The 20,017-nt window shown below is 38.0% G+C and overlaps 1 protein-coding gene across 1 annotated transcript; it reads left to right on the forward strand.

The window, feature by feature from the left end:
• The first annotated feature begins 59 nt into the window (after positions 1–59).
• LOC139145902 (centromere protein Q-like) lies at positions 60–17,514 on the forward strand. Its single transcript, XM_070717347.1, has 10 exons — positions 60–188; positions 7,295–7,517; positions 9,597–9,654; positions 10,146–10,263; positions 12,103–12,174; positions 12,541–12,616; positions 13,058–13,134; positions 13,511–13,598; positions 15,093–15,179; positions 16,464–17,514. Exons 2-10 carry the CDS (start codon positions 7,329–7,331, stop codon positions 16,599–16,601), a joined length of 903 nt encoding a protein of 300 aa, XP_070573448.1. The 5' UTR covers positions 60–188; positions 7,295–7,328; the 3' UTR covers positions 16,602–17,514.
• Positions 17,515–20,017: the final 2,503 nt, after the last annotated feature.

Below are 20,017 nucleotides of genomic sequence, written 5' to 3' on the forward strand. Positions count from 1 at the left end.
AAGCCCCGTTGCATGCAGAACATGTCGGGGTTGGCTCAGGTCGTTTGAGGTCTTTGCTCATGCGCACAATGTAAATGTACAGCAGCGCAAATTTCGAACTGTCGTCGGGCCTGTCATGAGAGATACATGTACTGAGATAGGCAGCCTGTTTTTTGAAGCGAAATGAGCAATTTTATTCCGAGTTACAGGTGAGCTAATACCCATTGCTTTCATTTCCATGCGGTACAGGCTGCACTTTGTCAGGTTATTATTACCACTGGCACTAGACACGTTGCTTCGCGATCGGTACTGAATCACACTGATTCACAGTAAACGTTGCTGCGGATCCGTAGCCCTATAGTACCTATACCACTCCCTTAGCTGGTTATGTTGGGGGAATGCCACTCCCCCAACACAACCAGCAAAGGGAGTGGTAGGGCTACGGAACCGCAGCAAAAGTAAACAAAGAGAGACTGTTCACTGTGAATCAGTACATGTACATGTACCGATTGCCAAGCGACGTGTCTAGTAGTGCCTGTGATTACTGTTAGTTACAGTCGTAACCACAGGGAATTGAGTAATCTTGTTGTTGTTGTTGTTGTTGGTTGTGTTGGGGGAAAGGCCAAAGCCGGACACTCTCGCCATACTCGTAGGGCTACACGTTGGGCGACCTACGTCGTTTTTTGGTCACGATTACGGTTTTCTTTTACAATTATCTACAACATCGACAAACAACAGCAAGGAATGACACATTGTTTTTTAATACTTTTTATTATCGTCATCATCATCATCATCATCATCATCATCAACAACAACAACAACAACAACAACAACAACAAGATTACTAATAGTAGGACAGGAGTGACGTTGGGCGACCTACGTCGTTTTTTGGTCACGATTACGGTTTTCTTTTACAATTATCTACAACATCGACAAACAACAGCAAGGAATGACACATTGTTTTTTAATACTTTTTATTATCGTCATCATCATCATCATCATCATCATCATCATCAACATCAACAACAACAACAACAACAACAACAACAACAACAAGATTACTAATAGTAGGACAGGAGTGACGTTGGGCGACCTACGTCGTTTTTTGGTCACGATTACGGTTTTCTTTTACAATTATCTACAACATCGACAAACAACAGCAAGGAATGACACATTGTTTTTTAATATTTTTTATTATCGTCATCATCATCATCATCATCACCATCAACAACAACAATAACAACAACAACAACAACAACAACAACAAGATTACTCAATGCCCTGTGTCGTAACCATAGCTGCAGTACAATGTGTAGCCCTACGAGTATGGCGAGAGTGTCCGGCTTTGGCTTCGCCGCCTGCGGCATATCCAAAGCCGGACAATCTCGCGCTCGTAGGGCTATACAATGTGCTATGCTGTGGGACCCACATGGAGGTTTTGCTTTAGTATGCGAGCCGGCCAGCAAATCTTGTTTTTGCCGACCGACTTACATTATACCCAGGAAAAACCTGAGTTACAGCTCTGCAGCTTCTTCAGCAAGGCACACTAGACCAACATAGGGATTCTCTCCCAATCAGGAGACTTCCTAGAAATGTTACATGTATTTAGATACAGCTACTCGATGACAGTTTTTCTCAAAAATGACAGAAATCTCCTGATCGGGAGACTTTGTCCAAAATGTGTACCAGTTTGAAAATGTTAACGAATGAATTCCGGGACATGACTTTGACGTTAAAAGTACAAATGGAGTTGATCCTGACTTCGGAAATACATTTTTTATATAAAGTGACAATTTGCTGTATGCATTTTCTACAGAGGGTATCACTATTATTTAATAAGTGTGAAAATATTCAAAGGAAGCAGTGGTGAACTTTTTCGGAAAAATGGTAACCCATCCTAAAATTTGATAAATGAACATACTGGTACACTTTTGTAAATGTGCAAATGTCTATTAAATTGCGCAAAACTACTCTATCAAAAAAAGTCTCACTATCGGGAGAAATTCTCCTGATCAGGTGGTCAATTTTTCTCCCGATCAGGAGAAAATCCCCCTTTTGGTCTAGTGTGCCTTGCTTTACTTATGTGACTGAAAACAAAATTTTCTGTTTATGGTGTAACAGTCGAGGGTTGTAATGTTTTATTTGACTTTAGGCAGATAACTGGCAGAACGTCTATGCATCTTCCTGGCCCCCAAATTTTGGTTTGGCCCATGGATAACTTAGCCCTACCAATACGGCTAGTTTTCAATCGGATTCGAACCCACAACATACGGCATCAGTCGCCTAGCTGAGAGGCCACAGACAACCGCTCGGCTAAATCTCCACTCCCAAAAAAAAGTGGTTCAATAGCCGGCTAAGTTGTTACATTTTTCTGACTGAGACCGCTCAACACTTTGTAGAGTTCGTGAAGCACTCACGCACGCATGCTCACTATCATACATCGCACATACACACTTTATAAACTAATTAGTAATGAGGCTATCCGTAACTACAGTAGTGAGCGAATATTTGCTTAGGGGCAGTTGACATGTCCGTCCCCAGGGGTTAGAGCTGGGATGAAGAGCGATGGCCAGTAGTTGGTAAAAATGCACGTTTCACATTGTTGAAGCTATTGTGCTATGGGAGTTGTATGCCATTGTACATTATAGACACCAAACGTGTAAGGCAAACGTGCATGACTAAACACAATAAAAGTCTGCACGTTAGACATTTTAGACACGTTAGGTTCGTACAGGTTAGGTTTGCATGATACACGATAGGTTTGCACGATTGACATGATAGAAATTGGAGTCATGTGGAGAACCTAAAATGACATACATGTTAGACATTTTAGACACGTTAGGTCCGTACACGTTAGGTTTGCACGATACACGATAGGTTTGCACGATTGGCATGATAGATTTTGACTCATGATGAAAACCTAAAATGACATACATGTATGTTAGACATTTTAGACAGGTTAGGTCCGTACACGTACACGTTAGGTTTGCACGATACACGATAGGTTTGCATGATTGGCATGATAGATTTTGACTCATGATGAAACCTAAAATGACATACACGTTAGACATTTTAGACACGTTAGGTCCGTACAAGTTAGGTTTGCACAATAAACGATAGGTTTGCATGATTGGCATGATAGATTTTGACTCATGTTGAGAACCTAAAATGACATACACGTTAGACATTTTAGACACGTTAGGTCCGTACACGTTAGGTTTGCACGATACACGATAGGTTTGCACGATTGGCATGATAGATTTTGACTCATGTTGAGAACCTAAAATGACATACACGTTAGACATTTTAGACACGTTAGGTCCGTACACGTTAGGTTTGCACGATGATAGATTTTGACTCATGATGAGAACCTAAAATGACATACACGTTAGACATTTTAGACACGTTAGGTCCGTACACGTTAGGTTTGCACGATACACGATAGGTTTGCACGATTGGCATGATAGATTTTGACTCATGATGAAAACCTAAAATGACATACATGTATGTTAGACATTTTAGACAGGTTAGGTCCGTACACGTACACGTTAGGTTTGCACGATACACGATAGGTTTGCATGATTGGCATGATAGATTTTGACTCATGATGAAAACCTAAAATGACATACACGTTAGACATTTTAGACACGTTAGGTCCGTACAAGTTAGGTTTGCACAATACACGATAGGTTTGCAGGATTGGCATGATAGATTTTGACTCATGTTGAGAACCTAAAATGACATACACGTTAGACTTTTTAGACAGGTTAGGTCCGTACACGTTAAGTTTGCACGATACAGATAGGTTTGCACGATTGGCATGATAGATTTTGACTCATGTTGAGAACCTAAAATGACATACACGTTAGACATTTTAGACACGTTAGGTCTGTACACGTTAGGTTTGCACGATGATAGATTTTGACTCATGATGAGAACCTAAAATGACATACACGTTAGACATTTTAGACACGTTAGGTCCGTACACGTTAGGTTTGCACGATACACGATAGGTTTGCACGATTGGCATGATAGAGTTAGACCTTACCGTGTTTATAGGCCATCACGTGAATCTTGAGACATATCGTATAACGTGCTGACCTAAGATTTACGGAGCTAACGTGTCTAAAATGTCTAAAGTGTATATCATTTTAGGTTGTCCACGAGTCAAAATCTATCATGGCAATCGAGCAAACCTATCGTGTATCGTACATATACCTAACGAGTACAGATCTAACGTGTCTAAAATGTCTAACGTGCATGTCATTGTAGGGTCTCCGGATAAGTTGAATGGTACAGTCAGATATACATGTTAGACATTTTAGACACGTTAGGTCCGTACACGTTAGGTTTGCACGATACACGATAGGTTTGCATGATTGGCATGATAGATTTTGACTCATGTGAGAACCTAAAGTGACATACACGTTAGACATTTTAGACACGTTAGGTCCGTACACGTTAGGTTTGCACGATACACGATAGGTTTGCACGATTGGCATGATAGATTTTGACTTATGTTGAGAACCTAAAATGACATACACGTTAGACATTTTAGACAGGTTAGGTCCGTACACGTTAATTTGCACGATACACGATAGGTTTGCATGATTGGCATGATAGATTTGGCTCATGTTGAGAACCTAAAATGACATACACGTTAGACATTTTAGACACGTTAGGTCCGTACACGTTAGGTTTGCACGATACACGATAGGTTTGCATGATTGGCATGATAGATTTTGACTTATGTGGAGAACCTAAAATGACATGCACGTTAGACATTTTAGACACGTTAGGTGCGTACACGTTAGGTCGGCACGTTACACGATAGGTTTGCACGATTGGCATGATAGATTTTGACCAATGTTGAGAGCCTAAAATGACATACGCGTTAGACATTGTAGACACGTTAGGTCCGTACACGTTAGGTTTGCACGATACACGATAGGTTTGCACGATTGGCATGATAGATTTTGACTCATGATGAAAACCTAAAATGACATGCACGTTAGACATTTTAGACACGTTAGGTCCGTACACGTTAGGTCTGCACGATACACGATAGGTTTGCACGATTGGCATGATAGAGTTAGACCTTACCGTGTTTGTAGGCCATCACGTGAATCTTGAGACATATCGTATAACGTGCCGACCTAAGATTTACGGAGCTAACGTGTCTAAAATGTCTAACGTGTATGTCATTTTAGGTTGTCCACGAGTCAAAATCTATCATGCCAATCGTGCAAACTTATCGTGTAACGTGCTGACCCAACATGTACGGACCTAACGTGTCTAAAATGTCTAACGTGCATGTCCAGATAAGTCGAATGGTACCATATGCCAATCGTACAGTCGTGATATACACGTTAGACACTTTAGACACGATAGGTGCATCCATGTTTGGCGTGCACGATACACTATAGGTTTGCACGATTGGCATGATAGAATAGGACTTATTTGTACGCCCTAAATGCTGTGCATGTTAGACATAGGTTCTTAAATGTTAGGTCTGCACGATACACGATAGGTTTGCACGTTTGGCATTTAGGCACGTTAGTTCCGACCAGGCATACAAGTTAGACATTTTAGAAACGATAGGTGTGGATATGTTGGGTCTGCACGATACACGATAGGTTTGCAAGTTTGGCTTTTTGGTCACGTTAGTTCCGACCTAACATGTCAAACATGCACTACTAAAATGTAAAAATGTCTAAAATGAAAAAATCCCGACTTCTGGCCATGGATGGGGATGAAGGGGGTCTTGGTCTCAGCACGGTTATTTTATTTTAATACTTTTGACTATGGAATGTATCCTCTACAACAGAAATATAAAATCCTTTACTAGCACATGATTATATAGCATGTATATTCTCAACTGCGGGCCATCCTGGTACTTGTGTTATTTTTGCATCATAGCGATGAAAACAAATAATTGAAGTTTTTTTTTCAACCACCAAACCAATATTCAAAGTTGCAATATACACAAATGACATAACTTTCAGTTCTGCTTTTTTCGACACAATTTCTGTATCATTCGCTCTTTTGTATCATCTAATCCTCTCATTCACCTCGCTCACGTGTTTCACCAATTGACGTCACTCAGTGGTCAAGAATACACATACACTTGTAAGAAATTTGGTTTCAGAGAATGGTGCACAGCAGTCCACCACCCTGAGCACATATAGATTGGTTGTTGTCATTGTGTAGTTAGGATTGCAATGTACAATAACTTCAAGAAAGGTGGCAAACATTACACCAATGCATGACATGAAGATCGCCTTTGCATGATGGCTGGAACTAAGAGTCTTTCATATATTCTGTTGGATACCCTTACTGGCCAATTTCTCTTGTATTCTCATTTGTTTCTGTTTGTGGTCATCTCAACCCCCTTACTCAGGTCACTTTGACCTCGTCAAACTTTTCTTGTTGTATGACAGCATTTATAGCATACAACGTGGCTTGGGGAAATGATGTTTCTGTGAAGAAATCTGCTGGCTTCAGTTCAAAACAACATTCAGCTGTTTTAATATGTGAATTGCATGCAAGGCTTAGACTAGTGCCTACACATACAATATGCCGTAGTGATTGGCCGTGTAGACACCTCCATGGCCCCAGGCCTAGCCCAAAGTGCGGTGTTGTGCATTCCTGGTGTTCCTCGCTTCTGCTAGAACCCTGCAAAGCACCATGAGCATTGAACATAACTGACAACATACCGGTACTAACACGATAGTGATACTAGTTTGTCACTGTAATGCTGAAGGGAAAGGTATGAGGGCCCAAGGGGGTTGAAGTGAGTATGGTGGAAGGGTTGAGGTGACCAGGAGTGACTTACGGTTTATCAAAGTAACCAGCAACCCATCCATGCACACCGCAACTCTGTTTGTATTGACACAGCCCCTCCACCAAAGGAGGGATTGTCGTATTAATTATCAGTGTTGTACTTGGCACCATTATATTCATGGAGGTAGAAGTGAGACTACTTCCATTGTATACGCCTTTGCAGGTACGATGTTGTCTTTTAATGATGTACACATACGCTCTGCTTGTACCAAGGACTTGTCCCGAGAAGGAAACTACCTGTGAAACACTGAGTACAATATTGTATGTGTAAGAAACATAAACATGACAAGTTTCCCCACTATTACGACTCTTTGACAAAATGAGATATCTGTAATATTTGTATACAGTATTTGCTGTATTTATTTGTTTATTTATTTGTTGTTTTTTTTTATTTTTTGATACATGTATGAGAATGCACCTCACTACAGATGGCTCTTACATTTGTTTCACACAGTATTCTTTTTTCCTCCAGACTGTTCCTTGTTTAAATCAGTGAAGTCTTTACAATGCCCCCTCGCAAGAGCAAGACTCCTACTGCTGCTTCAAGTTATCGAAATAAACCAAAGAAAATCGCCCCAATACCTGGAACATCAAAATCAAAGAAGCAGGGCAGAAAATCTAAAACACCAACAGTGAAAGTGACATCAAGGAAAAAGCGATCTGTCAGCCCTTCAAGAAATCCCAGTACAGCACAGGTCAGTTTGAATGACAGAGTTGTCAGCATTTGTCAATGGTTTAGGCCAAGGTTATTTCAATATGTTTTGCAATAGCCAATGTCTCAATTTCCATACAGATGGCCTAAGACAAAATGACTATTACGCAATGATTTCAGATGATAAGTTCAGGAATTGATAAAGACATAAAATTGACTACCTTGACCACACACAACATATTATTGTCGTCTTAAGTGGACAGAAAAACTGGAGCAATTGGTGCGCAGCTGTAGCAAAGCCAGGCAAGTTGGTGTCAACTAATGACAACTAAGGTCTTTATTACTTGATCAAACAATAATGAGGATATGTGTCATCAGAGATCTTTGCAAGATCTCTTAATTAATTAAAGGTCTGCCAGGCCTAACCTGTAAGCGCAGTCAAACTTGTCAAAAAGAATTCATTTTGTACAAAGTTTTGAGGGACCAGTCGAGTAGTTATGCTAAATTTTGTGAAATCATAAAGCATACCCTCCTGGAGTATGGTTTCACTGGGTGTCACTGAACAGGGGTAGGGTACCATAATTGAAACATTGTGTCATTAGTCATGTGAAAATAAAGTGTTGAAGGGATGGAGATGATAAAAACACAATAGTTCTTGCCTAGTCAATTTTCTCAGATTTCTGGCTTAGAATTTTAGTTCTGTTTCAAGCATGGGCTATCAAGAATGTTGTTCTCTGTTATTCTGTTGGTAATATCAATTCTACATTTTTCCTGTATGGGCCTGTGTTGCTTGTTTTCATCATATTGTATGAAACTGAACAACTGGTATTGTTTATGAGTTAGGGGCCTTATAATTCTGTGAAGGATTTCCCTCTAGATCATTTAAGCTACCTGACAAGGTTTTATTTCACTTTGCCGCTGTTCACAATCGTACAACAAGAGTGAAAAAAGAGGTAAATACAGACTACAGGCTAATTGAATAATTAAACCTTCTTAATATTTTCTGTTGTATCCTTTCTGATCAATTTTACAATCATTCAATACAACAAAAGCAAACTGAATCTGTTTTGTGGAATCTATCTTGTAATTTATTGCAGCACCAGTCACTACTTCTAAACACATGAGATGGCACATTTCAAACATTCTTCATCATTCTCTGCATTAATCACAATACATATATACCATTCTTTCCTTTTCTTCATCATTATGAAGTATGATATATTATGCCATACCTTCCATAAACTGAAATAAATCAAAGAAAATGTGAAAAATATATATTCATTGAATCATACACCCTCGAGAAATTTCTCGAGGGTCTATGATTGAATAGAAAGTTATTTGTTTGGTACTGGTATTCAATTGTAAATTGACTGTTTTGCTTCAGTGTGACTGTCCATTATCAGCTGTGCATCTTCATTTTATTTAAATTGTTTTTATTTTGGACATTTAACAAACAACATGTAATATGTCAGTTTACGGCCCTGACAGTGGTCAGTATTACACAGTAATAAAAGTAGCTATGATATGGTCTAACAGACAAATATAACAGTAGAAAATCAATTATGTATATTGACTTTGGCATAATCTCCTTGAAACAAGTACGTGCTATGGACTTATTCCAACCATTACGGGATACAGTCGTAGGGACCGCACCCAAAGGTTGTATGGGACCCATACAACCAATGTAAACACTGTATCCAAGGTACGATGGTGATTGATGAAAGTTAAAACATGTCTGTCATAATCTACATTGTATAATTTAAATGTTCCCGCCATGATGATGAGATGCAACTAGATATCATGCACAAAATACATTGTTTTGAAACAAGAATCTCTCACAGGCGCTGTAAGGACAAAGAAACAAACAAACATCTAACGAAATATTGTTGTAATAAGTCTTTGATTTGTCAATTACATTATCCTCTTAAAAAGAAACAGTTTGAATATTTAACATACTTTAAACTATTGTAATATACCAGTATAATATTCATTGTAATTAGTGAATGTGTGTCCACCACTTTATTTGCAGACTGAACATCTCCTTAATAGAGTCAGTATACTAAGTCATGTTTCTATGACTGATTACACACTAAGTGTTATTATCTCTGATTTCAAAATGTAGAAAAAGAAGCGAGGAACCCAAGAGCCGAGAGTGACCAAGAAAACAGAGAAGAGGAAGGGTAAGGATTAATATATACAACAATACAGAAAAGATAAATTTATCTTCTAAGATCACCATCTACCATTGAAAGTACATCCTGTGACATTCAAAGTTAAATTGAAAAGAGTTTCTAATGTGAGGGTCACCCCGGTAACATGTTTAGATCATAGGACAAGTCAATACCATGGTCAAATATTTGACCTAATGTAAGGAGAGGATGATGTGCCCATGGAAATTCTTTAGGTGACCATGTAGTTCTGTATACAGCTAGCTGAGGTGAATGTTTTTCCCTGTCTTCTTTTCTAAATTCATCTACCTATCATTGTAGATAATAATCTATCCAGATGCTATTCATTGATATACACTATGCAAATGGTGTATTTTCGATTACTTGATTTGATAGATAAAAAAAAGAAAAAGATTTTGAGCATGTAAAGTTATCAGAAAAATTAGTGAGGCCGTCAACTCACATAACTGTATCACCTTTCCTCAATTGTTTCTTTTATTCAGTTCAAAGAGAAGATGACTTCCTTGACAAAAGGGTCTCTGCAAGAGCTCTGTTAAAATGGAAACCAATACAGAAATCAACCCAAGACCTGGTCAGCAATATTGTGAATCAAGCCATCTTGTGAGTCTCATGCTGTTTATCTCTTTATGCAACAAATGCACACACATGCCCCACCCAGCTAGTCTTCAACATTATGTACAATATACAGGGTTAAGCAAATAATTTACAAACCCACCAGCCTCACTGGCTGGTATCAAAGTAAATTCACAAACCATGTGTCAGTTTCCCACAAGTGCATCAGTCAACGTTTTAGTTGCCAGCTGAATAATTCACTCATCCACCTTTGCCTGTAGAAGCAAAAAACTAATGACCCAACCAAAACTACCAGCCCAACCCAATCATAAAACCTACTAGCCTGGCCTGATCATAAAAAAGTGCCTGCCCAACCATAAAACCTACTAACACAACAGAAAAACTACTCACTGAATCAATAAAAACTACTGGTCCATGAGCTTAGACCAGTGGATTTGCTCACCCCTGAGTAAACAAGTTCACAAAAACCACGTAATATTAAATTGTGCCGTTCACACACACGCTATTAAAATGCCTGTGAAATGGCTCTGGTCCAATACTGGTGTAAAACGTTATGTGTGGACGCTCCAGAGTGGTTCTGAAACATATCAAATTTGAGATTGTTTAGCCGTTCAGACCTGAGCTGGTGTAGGGATAAACTCTATCTGCAACTCGCTGTTTTGACGGACTGAGCCGCTTCTGATCCATCTTAAACACCTCACACGACAGATATTTGTATCATATTACAAACAACAACCAACTTTTAATTTCCTTTCGTGATTGCTGCCAAACATAGCACTACATCTCGTGGCAATAATTGGTCTGATGATGAGATCAGTCTGCTTATCTGAGTCTGGGCATGGATGTACAAAATCTCTGTACATCGATGGTCTGGGCTGACGAAAGTAAACAGAGAATTCTAAATGGAACCTGTTGACACAGCCCCATCATTTACAAAAAATCTGCAAGGACTCTGCAATAGTGCCACTGCAAGATAAAGGCACTGAAATTTAAGTACAAGGGAGTTGTTGACAGCAACAGGCAGTACAACAGTACTACATTGTTCATGTCATCCATCTTGTTACAATGTTGTTGCTTGGCCATATACACGTTTTGAAATCGAGAGGGTGCATTAAGCCGGCTGAAACACAAAACAAAGACTTAATATTGCGCATGTGGACACAAGCGGACTCAAACTATTAATCTCCTAGGTTTGTAAATCACAAACAGTGTCACAGAAACATTTCCAATTTTTTCCTGTCTGAACGTTGTTGTATATGTTACAGTTGATAAAAAAAGTAAGCTCACACTAAAGTTGTTAAAGCCCCTGTAGCTGTAACTCTTGAAATTTGTTGAACTGAAAAGGGCTTCCTATTTTCTCTGGTTTTCTTTAAATTCTACAAATTTAAAGGATATACTGTCCCCATGTAGTCTTCTACTACTGAAAAGTTGGACAAGTAGATTTAATTTTTAAGTGTTATTTTTATTCCCGCCATTTTTAAAAACTAGTAATATAACAAAGAAAACAAGCATATGATGTTCAAGTGGAAAACCTTCAACACTATGCATTATATTGGACTACTCTGTTGTTTCTGTGAAGATTCCAATACATATATGCACAACATACACTGTTTTTGCTTTATTTGCATGAGGGCGCCATTTTATGTTTTGGCAAACGTTTATTATTTATTTTTCTCAAAATTGCACATCCATTCCCAGTGGACAGTTTATCCTACTTGTATATGAGTACATTCTCAATGAGTACATTCCCATGAACTTGTTTTAGTTTGGAATTAAAATCACAAAAATAATGCTAAAAGATACAGCTATTGGGCCCTAAACACCCAGATCCATGTTAATTCTCCTTTCTGTACTTATTTGTTGAAGGTCTTCCCTGAATCAGACAAGTGCTATGAGCTATGGCAATGTTCAAGAACATCTGGACAATTTGAAGACCAGGTATATACCTCTCTTCATGTGATTTTATGCTCTTTCCCCATCTACCAGCATTGTCTTACATTCCTTGAGATGGGCTGAGTGTAAGTTTTAATGTGATGTTGGCATACTAATTGATGATTGTACAACTAAAGTATTTTAAAAGCAATCCGAAAAAGTACAGCTTGAACTCCTTCAACTCACCGGTGGTTAAATTTCTACATTCATATTGATGATGACAGCTAAATCTTGCATCAGTCATGCCATATGTGCCTCTATGCCACAAATCAATTTTTGTAGGGATAATGGACTGACTTTTGAACATCTGAGAACAGCAAGTGAAAGTTTACTTAGAATATAAGTGGTGACACTCTCTCATTTCTCTTTTAGGATTACTGCTACGCTGAAGAAAAGAAAGGCTCCAACTGCCAAATATGTAGACTACAAGAAAATGGAAAGTCACTGTGTAAGTTAAACAAAGAGTAATATGTGCACTTTGTATCAATGTGTTTGAGAGATTCTTCTTAAAACTTAATTGTTAGTTTGTTGCATTCCCTATACTGTTACTGTTACACTTTTAGAGTCCACTGCCTATGTGGGTGAAAATATGAAAGTTGATTCCCTTGATAGAATTTAGCATGATATTAGATGCACTGGTTACTATATATCAAATGAGGGAAAAGTATGTAGTTATCTTTAATGTCACTGAACACAGGAGACAAAGACTTAGTTTTCTTGCTAACTTGTAAGTGTGTGGCAATAAGGTCACAAGTTTTAGTGCAATCTGACCCAAAACTATGCAGAATTTTGAGATTTTGAGATTTTCTCCAGTGACCAGCAATAGCTCTGTATAACATCCATTAATCATGTGACTTAAGAAGTTTCTGGCTTTTTTTCTTTGTTACAGAAACTTCTTGAAGAAGTTTTAGTTCAGAGTTCATTACAGGTGGAATTGATGGAGGATCAAGCTGAACAGTTGGATGTGTATGTAATAAATATATTTATCGGTTTGCCTTTAAAAGTCGACAAACCTAGGAAAAAAGATATTTTGAGGACAATAGCAGTGTGTTATCTGGTTATCAAATGAAGATTTTAGGGAAACAATATATATATGGAAGTTTTTATCTCATTGAGGGAACGTTGAAAGTAGACCATTGAAACCACTGGATACAAACACATCTACCTATTTTGGATGTAGAATAGCAAAAATGTACCCAAACACTCACCTATTGAAAAATGTTTACGTTTTAATCAGATCTTGTATCTGTTTTGAACAAACCTTGTTAACGTAAAGGTTCAGAATATGTTCTAGGAATGAAGAAACCATGATTTTTGTCTTTTGTTCATGTACTTTCCTCAGATCCGTTGAAGGTAAACAAGAAGAAGTTGCCGAACTGGAACATGCTGTCAGTGATTTTAATGACAACCAGGCAAACTGGAAGAAAAAGGTACAAATCTTGTAACCCATCAAGTAACTAGAGAGTAAACCATCAACATTCCTTGTCAATTGTGCATATTATACTTGAGAAACAGTAAAGTGCACATATATTATGGTACATAATAATATATAATATAAAAGTCAACGTCAAATATTACAGTACATAATAGTACATAATAATAATTCCTTCCGTATCAAGATGAGTGTCATTTGTACTGCATTGGACACATGACGAAGTCAAATGTCTGACACGGCACAAATACACTATTCTTACTCCGAATAAGGAACAGGGGATATTGGGTATGAACAGATTTATCATATACGCATGCCAAGAATTTTCAAATGCAGGAAAACCATAAAGTTGGGGTTTGGACTTTTTTCTGCCATGTGCAATAAATGAAAAGAAGCACTTGATGTCAACTGTAGTTAATAACAATACATGATAGCAAGGGCAAGATCATGATTTGTTGCTCATGACGGTAATATTGATGATGGCTAGGCTGAAGACATGACTATCATCAATGTGAGCACCAGGCTGCAAGTGAGCTACAAATCATGATCTTGCTCTTGCTATCATGTGTTATCAATTATGTTACAACAAAATGTTTGTGTAGCAACCTAGGCATAGAAATCGTGGTCATAGCAGAACATAGCTGCAGTAATTGTAGCCTAAGGGATTGTTTGATGTGGTTCGATGTTGACTTTTGTATTCTCCTGTTTAAGGCTACATCTTGTACCTTGTATCTACAATGGCAATTTCACACTGCAAATCTGCAATGCATATCAAGGGTTGCATTTCCAGCAACTCTCCACTTGTGCAAATTTCAATGTAGGCTTACTCCGCTATCGTTTTGAAATTGTGATGTCACATCAAATTGAGGACTTCTCTCTCTTTTGGCTGCAAAATGAAAGTTAATCCAATTGATCAGACAGTAAATTCAAATTAGACCGCCATCTTGAGGGAGCAAATATGGAAGTCAATATCAAACTGCATCAAACTACCCCTTAGACTACAATCATTGCAGCTGTGTAGAATGTATATACCGTACTCACAGGCATAGAATCACTGCTGTGAATGGCTTCATTTTCCAATCACCATGCCTAAAATTTCAAATATTTTTCTAAGTACAGACACAGCATTGTTTGTAGCTAGTCATATATACACTTTTTAATCACCAAAATGTATTCTAATACTCAACTGGAGTTGTGTCTCAACTTGTACCCTGGAGTTCACATTCTATTTTACCACAGTGCACAACAATTTGTTCAGTGCAGAAAAGATGTACATCTGCAGTGGTCAAGATCACCTCACATACTGGTCAAGAGTTCCCTAAACCATGTTTTATCACTTTTTAAAATATGCCAGGTGACTTAGTCTAAGCCAATCACAATAATTGAATGATACACGAGGTGTAAGAATTGTTTCTATTTGTGCTTGTCATATACCTGTAGATGCCAATTAAATGATACTTTAACATTGACAGCAAACTGTTTCTATTTGTAGTTGCATCCTATACTCAGAGAAGACTATGAAGATGAACTGAATCTAACTGCACTGCCAGAGGACAGTTTTAAATTGCCCATATCCCAGGTACATGTATGTCAGTACTATATATTATTGCCTGAATACATGGCCTTATGTACCCAAGAGCAGGTGACAATTTGCCTCCTGGTGTCAGGCAAATTGTCTCCTGCTGCAAGGGCACATAAACCCGTGTATTCAGGCAATAATATTTTTATTACATGCCTCTTCACAGTTAATGCTATATGGAATTTAGAGACATGCAGGGCGTTAAGCGTCTACTTTGACGTCGAAAACGTCAAAGGGCTTCACTGGACCGCGTAACAGTGGAAAGCAGTCAGTACATCGTTCACCAGCCCGCTAACTCCCCGGATGTTCCTACTCAAATCAATGCACTGATTTGCACTCACATTCGAGGCATATACTAATATGACAGAACCTAATGGCCATGCAGTGCAAGCACACTGTACTCAAGGTATTTGCATAAGGGCTTGCAGTGTATTCCCCACACTAGTGTCTAGTGAGTGTGAGGACAGCAGAATAATGGCAAGCCCTCATGATAATAATATCACGTTCCTATTTTTGTAATCAAGTCTGAGGTATGACAATGTCATTGAATTCTTACAGGCTAATTTCTCCACACACCCAATTCTGATTGTGTAGTGTGATGTTCACTTGTTTACAGTTCAATGGTTAGTGAACATGCGGAGCAGTTCTTGTTCAAGTCTTTCACTGCACTCACAGTTGGAAAGAACGACACAAAACAACCTGTGTTTTCTTTGAAGTCTTATTAGGCATTAAGATTGTTGTAGCTAAATCTCACACTTGCAGACAGTTTCAAAATAATTATTCCTTGCAAACAAAAAGTCCCGGTTACCTATGCTCATTACCACAAGATTATGGCATGTTTTTGGTATTTGCACTGCAGCGCAAATCCCAGTTAAATGCTCACTCGCCCCAGTGCAAGTAAAATGTGGTATTTATGTAATAATGTCACAGACAATAGTATATGTAATATATATTCCTCATTGGCAAGTCAGTATTTGAAACCATCTAGGAATTACAAAGTCCCTGCAGGCTTTGAGGTAAAGATTTCACCTAACTTGAGATGCATTGACAGTTGTTAATTTATGGCAGAGATATGAAAAGTTAGTGTAGTGTTTCTTGATTCTACCCAGAACTGGTAGAAGTACCATTACACTGCTGAGATAAAAAATGTAATTACGTTCGAAGGATGAAACATTTTAAAATTAATCATGATTGTAGCAATGAGACTGCACAGGTGAAAATTATCAACCTGTGTCAGTGAAAATTCTAATTGATAAAAATTTCCATTCTCGCTCATTCCTCTAGGTTGATGAAGACATAGATGTACATCAGTCCAGATTACTGCACAGACTTACAGATTTACAAAGTTCTCATACTGCAAATGAACTGGCAGAGTATGTGGAAACAGTGGCTACAGTGGCAAGTGTTCTAACGAGAAAATGAATTACCAATGAACATCTGTTACAGGAACATGATATTCCATACATACCACACTTCAATGTTGATCTTTTGCCAGTGAATGTTGATTTGTGTCATAATTCATTGTATATACTTTGATTTTTAGTGAGCATATCGATGAGGAGTTGAATATTTACAAATAATCTATGTCCTTCCACTGCCAATCTTGGTTGAAGCTCCAAACATGCTGATAGACATTGGGGTTAGAGATGTACAGTTAGAAATTCTGTTGACAAATTCAGATTAGATGAACAGTTTCCAAAAGAAAAGACTACTTGTACTTCTTATCAAAATGTTATATATTCAATATGCAGATATATTTCATCATGTCAGTTGAATTTTTGTACAGACTCTGAGTGTCAGCAAATACTTCAAATTCATCTTGCAAGCTGGGCATATCTGTTTTAAAATCAGACTTTCCTTTCACAGAATGTAGCAACAACTGGTGTTCAAAAATCAATGAGCATTACATATAACAACAGGTTGAGAAGATAAATTTGACAGCTGATGTTGTTGTTTGTTTTACATCAGGAATGCACAATGTATCGCACTACTTGCCACCATTTTTCATTGAAATTTATGTTTTTGTAATGAGGCCAAGTATGAGGCCTACTGGTTCCTTGCCCATGTCAGTCTCAAAGCAAGATTGGCCCTCATTAGTGGCAACCTTTGTAAATAATGTATTAGAGATAGATATTTGCTGGTATCAATGTAGTAGGTACATGTATCGTGAATTTAAAAAATTTTATGTATTGCACTTATATGTTTACATGGAACAGCTTTGGAAGAAAAAGTTGATGGTAGATATATCAAATAGCTTGATTGTGTGTTTAACCAGTCTATGTAGGGCAAGGTATACCATAATGGAATATGATGGATAAATAAACTATCAAACCCAGCACTATTTGAATAACGACCAACTTTATTTCAGTGTTATGACAACAAAAATAAAACCACTCATTTGAATATTACATTCAAATAACTCAAAGTACATTGTATTTATCAGCTGTTTTGGAGATATACAGACAAGTTAGTAAAATGGTGATTCAGCAATATATTAATCTGTATTGAATTAGAACCCAATAATTAACATTTGGCATCTGGAATGTCACTAGGCAAGATTTGTGAGTAGTGTTAGTAAATTCACTTCCAATCCTGAATACCAGCTGCAGGAACATTGGCAGTATGGTATAGATGATGAAAAATTGAAAACCTAATTTGCTTGTTCAAGGCTACTATGCATGATTAAATGAAAGGAATGTGTGATGTATGATCATACAACATTTGCAGAAAACTACCGGTAGTATAATTTGTGAAAAAACACTGTCAGCACAGCCTTACAGCCAGCTTGTTAATCAATTCATTTCTATGTATGGAGACCTGATTTGATCACTTTTATGCCTTTTCTTAGTCTTGCCTCTACATTTCTGATAGCTATCAGAATTTGAAGTCCAAAGAGTTCTGCAACACTACTAGGATTTTCAAATCATGAATCATACTCCTCAAAAGGTTACACCACAGTTGAATACTTAGATCATGTTTGCATTGTTGTTTCACTGAACACTGCCTGACAACCTTCAAAAGTTTAATCAGTAACAGTCACTCAATAATTAATATTTCTTATTTCTTAACAGCAAATACACAGAACCTGGTAACAGTTGCTAAACCACTCATGGACAATCCATTTTGAGGAAATTATTCATTGGCTTTGCTGTTTATTCTACCATTAGTACAATACCAAATCAGAATAAGTTTGTATTTGTAAAGTCACACACTAGTTTTCATCAAGGTATTGTTCAAAATTGATATTGAGTGAACGCTGATTGCAAGTAGTGCAAAGTCACATCTTTCTATTCAGAATTTTGTTCGGGAATTTCTGCTCATAATTTCACAGTTTGCAAAATTGGAAATCTTACATAAATATTTATAAAATTCTTTAAGTAGACCATTTGAAACTTGTTAGATATATTATTTACATTCTTATAAATTGCATATAATTGCTATATTACATACTTTTGTTATGCCTATATAATGCTTCAGTTAAGGGAATTTCTGCCAACCAGAACCAACTTTCTGGCTAAGCATATTTTGATTAAAATGTGAATAAAATAAATGTGATTAAAATATGATGACAATGTCACTGGAATCACCTATGTTGGAAAGGCATGCATTGGTTATCGGTAATTGTAGTTCACACAGAGACAGGTAACAGCTGTTTAACCATTATCTCCTTGTATATGGGTCAAACCATACCTCTCTGACAGCAATAGGACTATATACTGTATACCGTATTTTTTTTGCGAATATTTTTTTTTGCGATTTTGTAAAAGGGTAGCACTCTGCGGCGTTTTAAGTTTGCGTTTACAGGAAGTCTCACAGATTGCGGTAAAACTAACAGGAAACAAACAACGTGAATTGGATACCTTTGTTCACGCCCAGGTGTTATTACAGCGATCACGAACATCAAGAAACAGACTTGTCATGGACACGTTGTGATCACCGATTAGCCTTGTCATCGTCATGAAAATAAAAGCTTTAGTTCTGAATGTAAATCTTTTGTTCTCGATGTAAATTTCTGGGGATCAAACAAAAAAATGGCATATAAGCCGAGGTTTTGACAAGAATACTAGTATTTCACTTTCCACTGCATTCCCGAGGTGATAACATCGCTCGCATCGTGTTAGCTGAACTGAATACGAATGGGTTGAAACAAAAGCGAGGTCAGTATTCACATTATGACGCCGAGCTCCGAGCTGAGATTGGGAAGTTTGCTGTCGAAAATGGCAACATGAAAGCAGTACGTCATTTTGCAGTAAAACTTGGTCGAAAAATCAACGAGAGTACGGTGCGATCGTTCAAAGTTTCCTATCTCAAAGAAAAGAGATCATCGAGATCAGAGCCCGTAACCTGTCTGCCTCATTGTAAGCGTGGGAGGCCCCTTCTACTTGGTGACCTCGATGAGCGTGTCAAGGCCTACGTCACTGGCGTGCGTGATTCCGGCGGTATCGTCAACCGAGCCATACTGCTTGCTGGTGCGAAGGGCATTGTGATGAAACGCAACCGAGCACTACTGAGCGAAAATGGGGGCCACATTGAACTTTCTCGCACACGGGCTGAATCGTTTCTCAAGAGAGTGGGGTATGTGAGGAGGAAAGGTACGCGTGCGGCAAGAAAACTACCCGAGAATTTCACTGAAATTAAGGACGATTTTCTACATCGTATTGCTGACGTAGTAGAAAGGGAGGCGATACCCCCGGAGTTGGTTATTAATTTTAATCAATCCGGCAGTGTGGTACATTGGAGCAGTGAGCATGTTATGTCTGCGACGTCAAAAGTTCGCGATTTTTGCAATCGCGAATATCGCAAAAATAAATCGTTCGCAAAAATAAAACGGTATACAG

Source organism: Ptychodera flava, chromosome 12 (genome assembly GCF_041260155.1).
Source record: "Ptychodera flava strain L36383 chromosome 12, AS_Pfla_20210202, whole genome shotgun sequence".
Lineage (NCBI taxonomy): Eukaryota > Metazoa > Hemichordata > Enteropneusta > Ptychoderidae > Ptychodera > Ptychodera flava.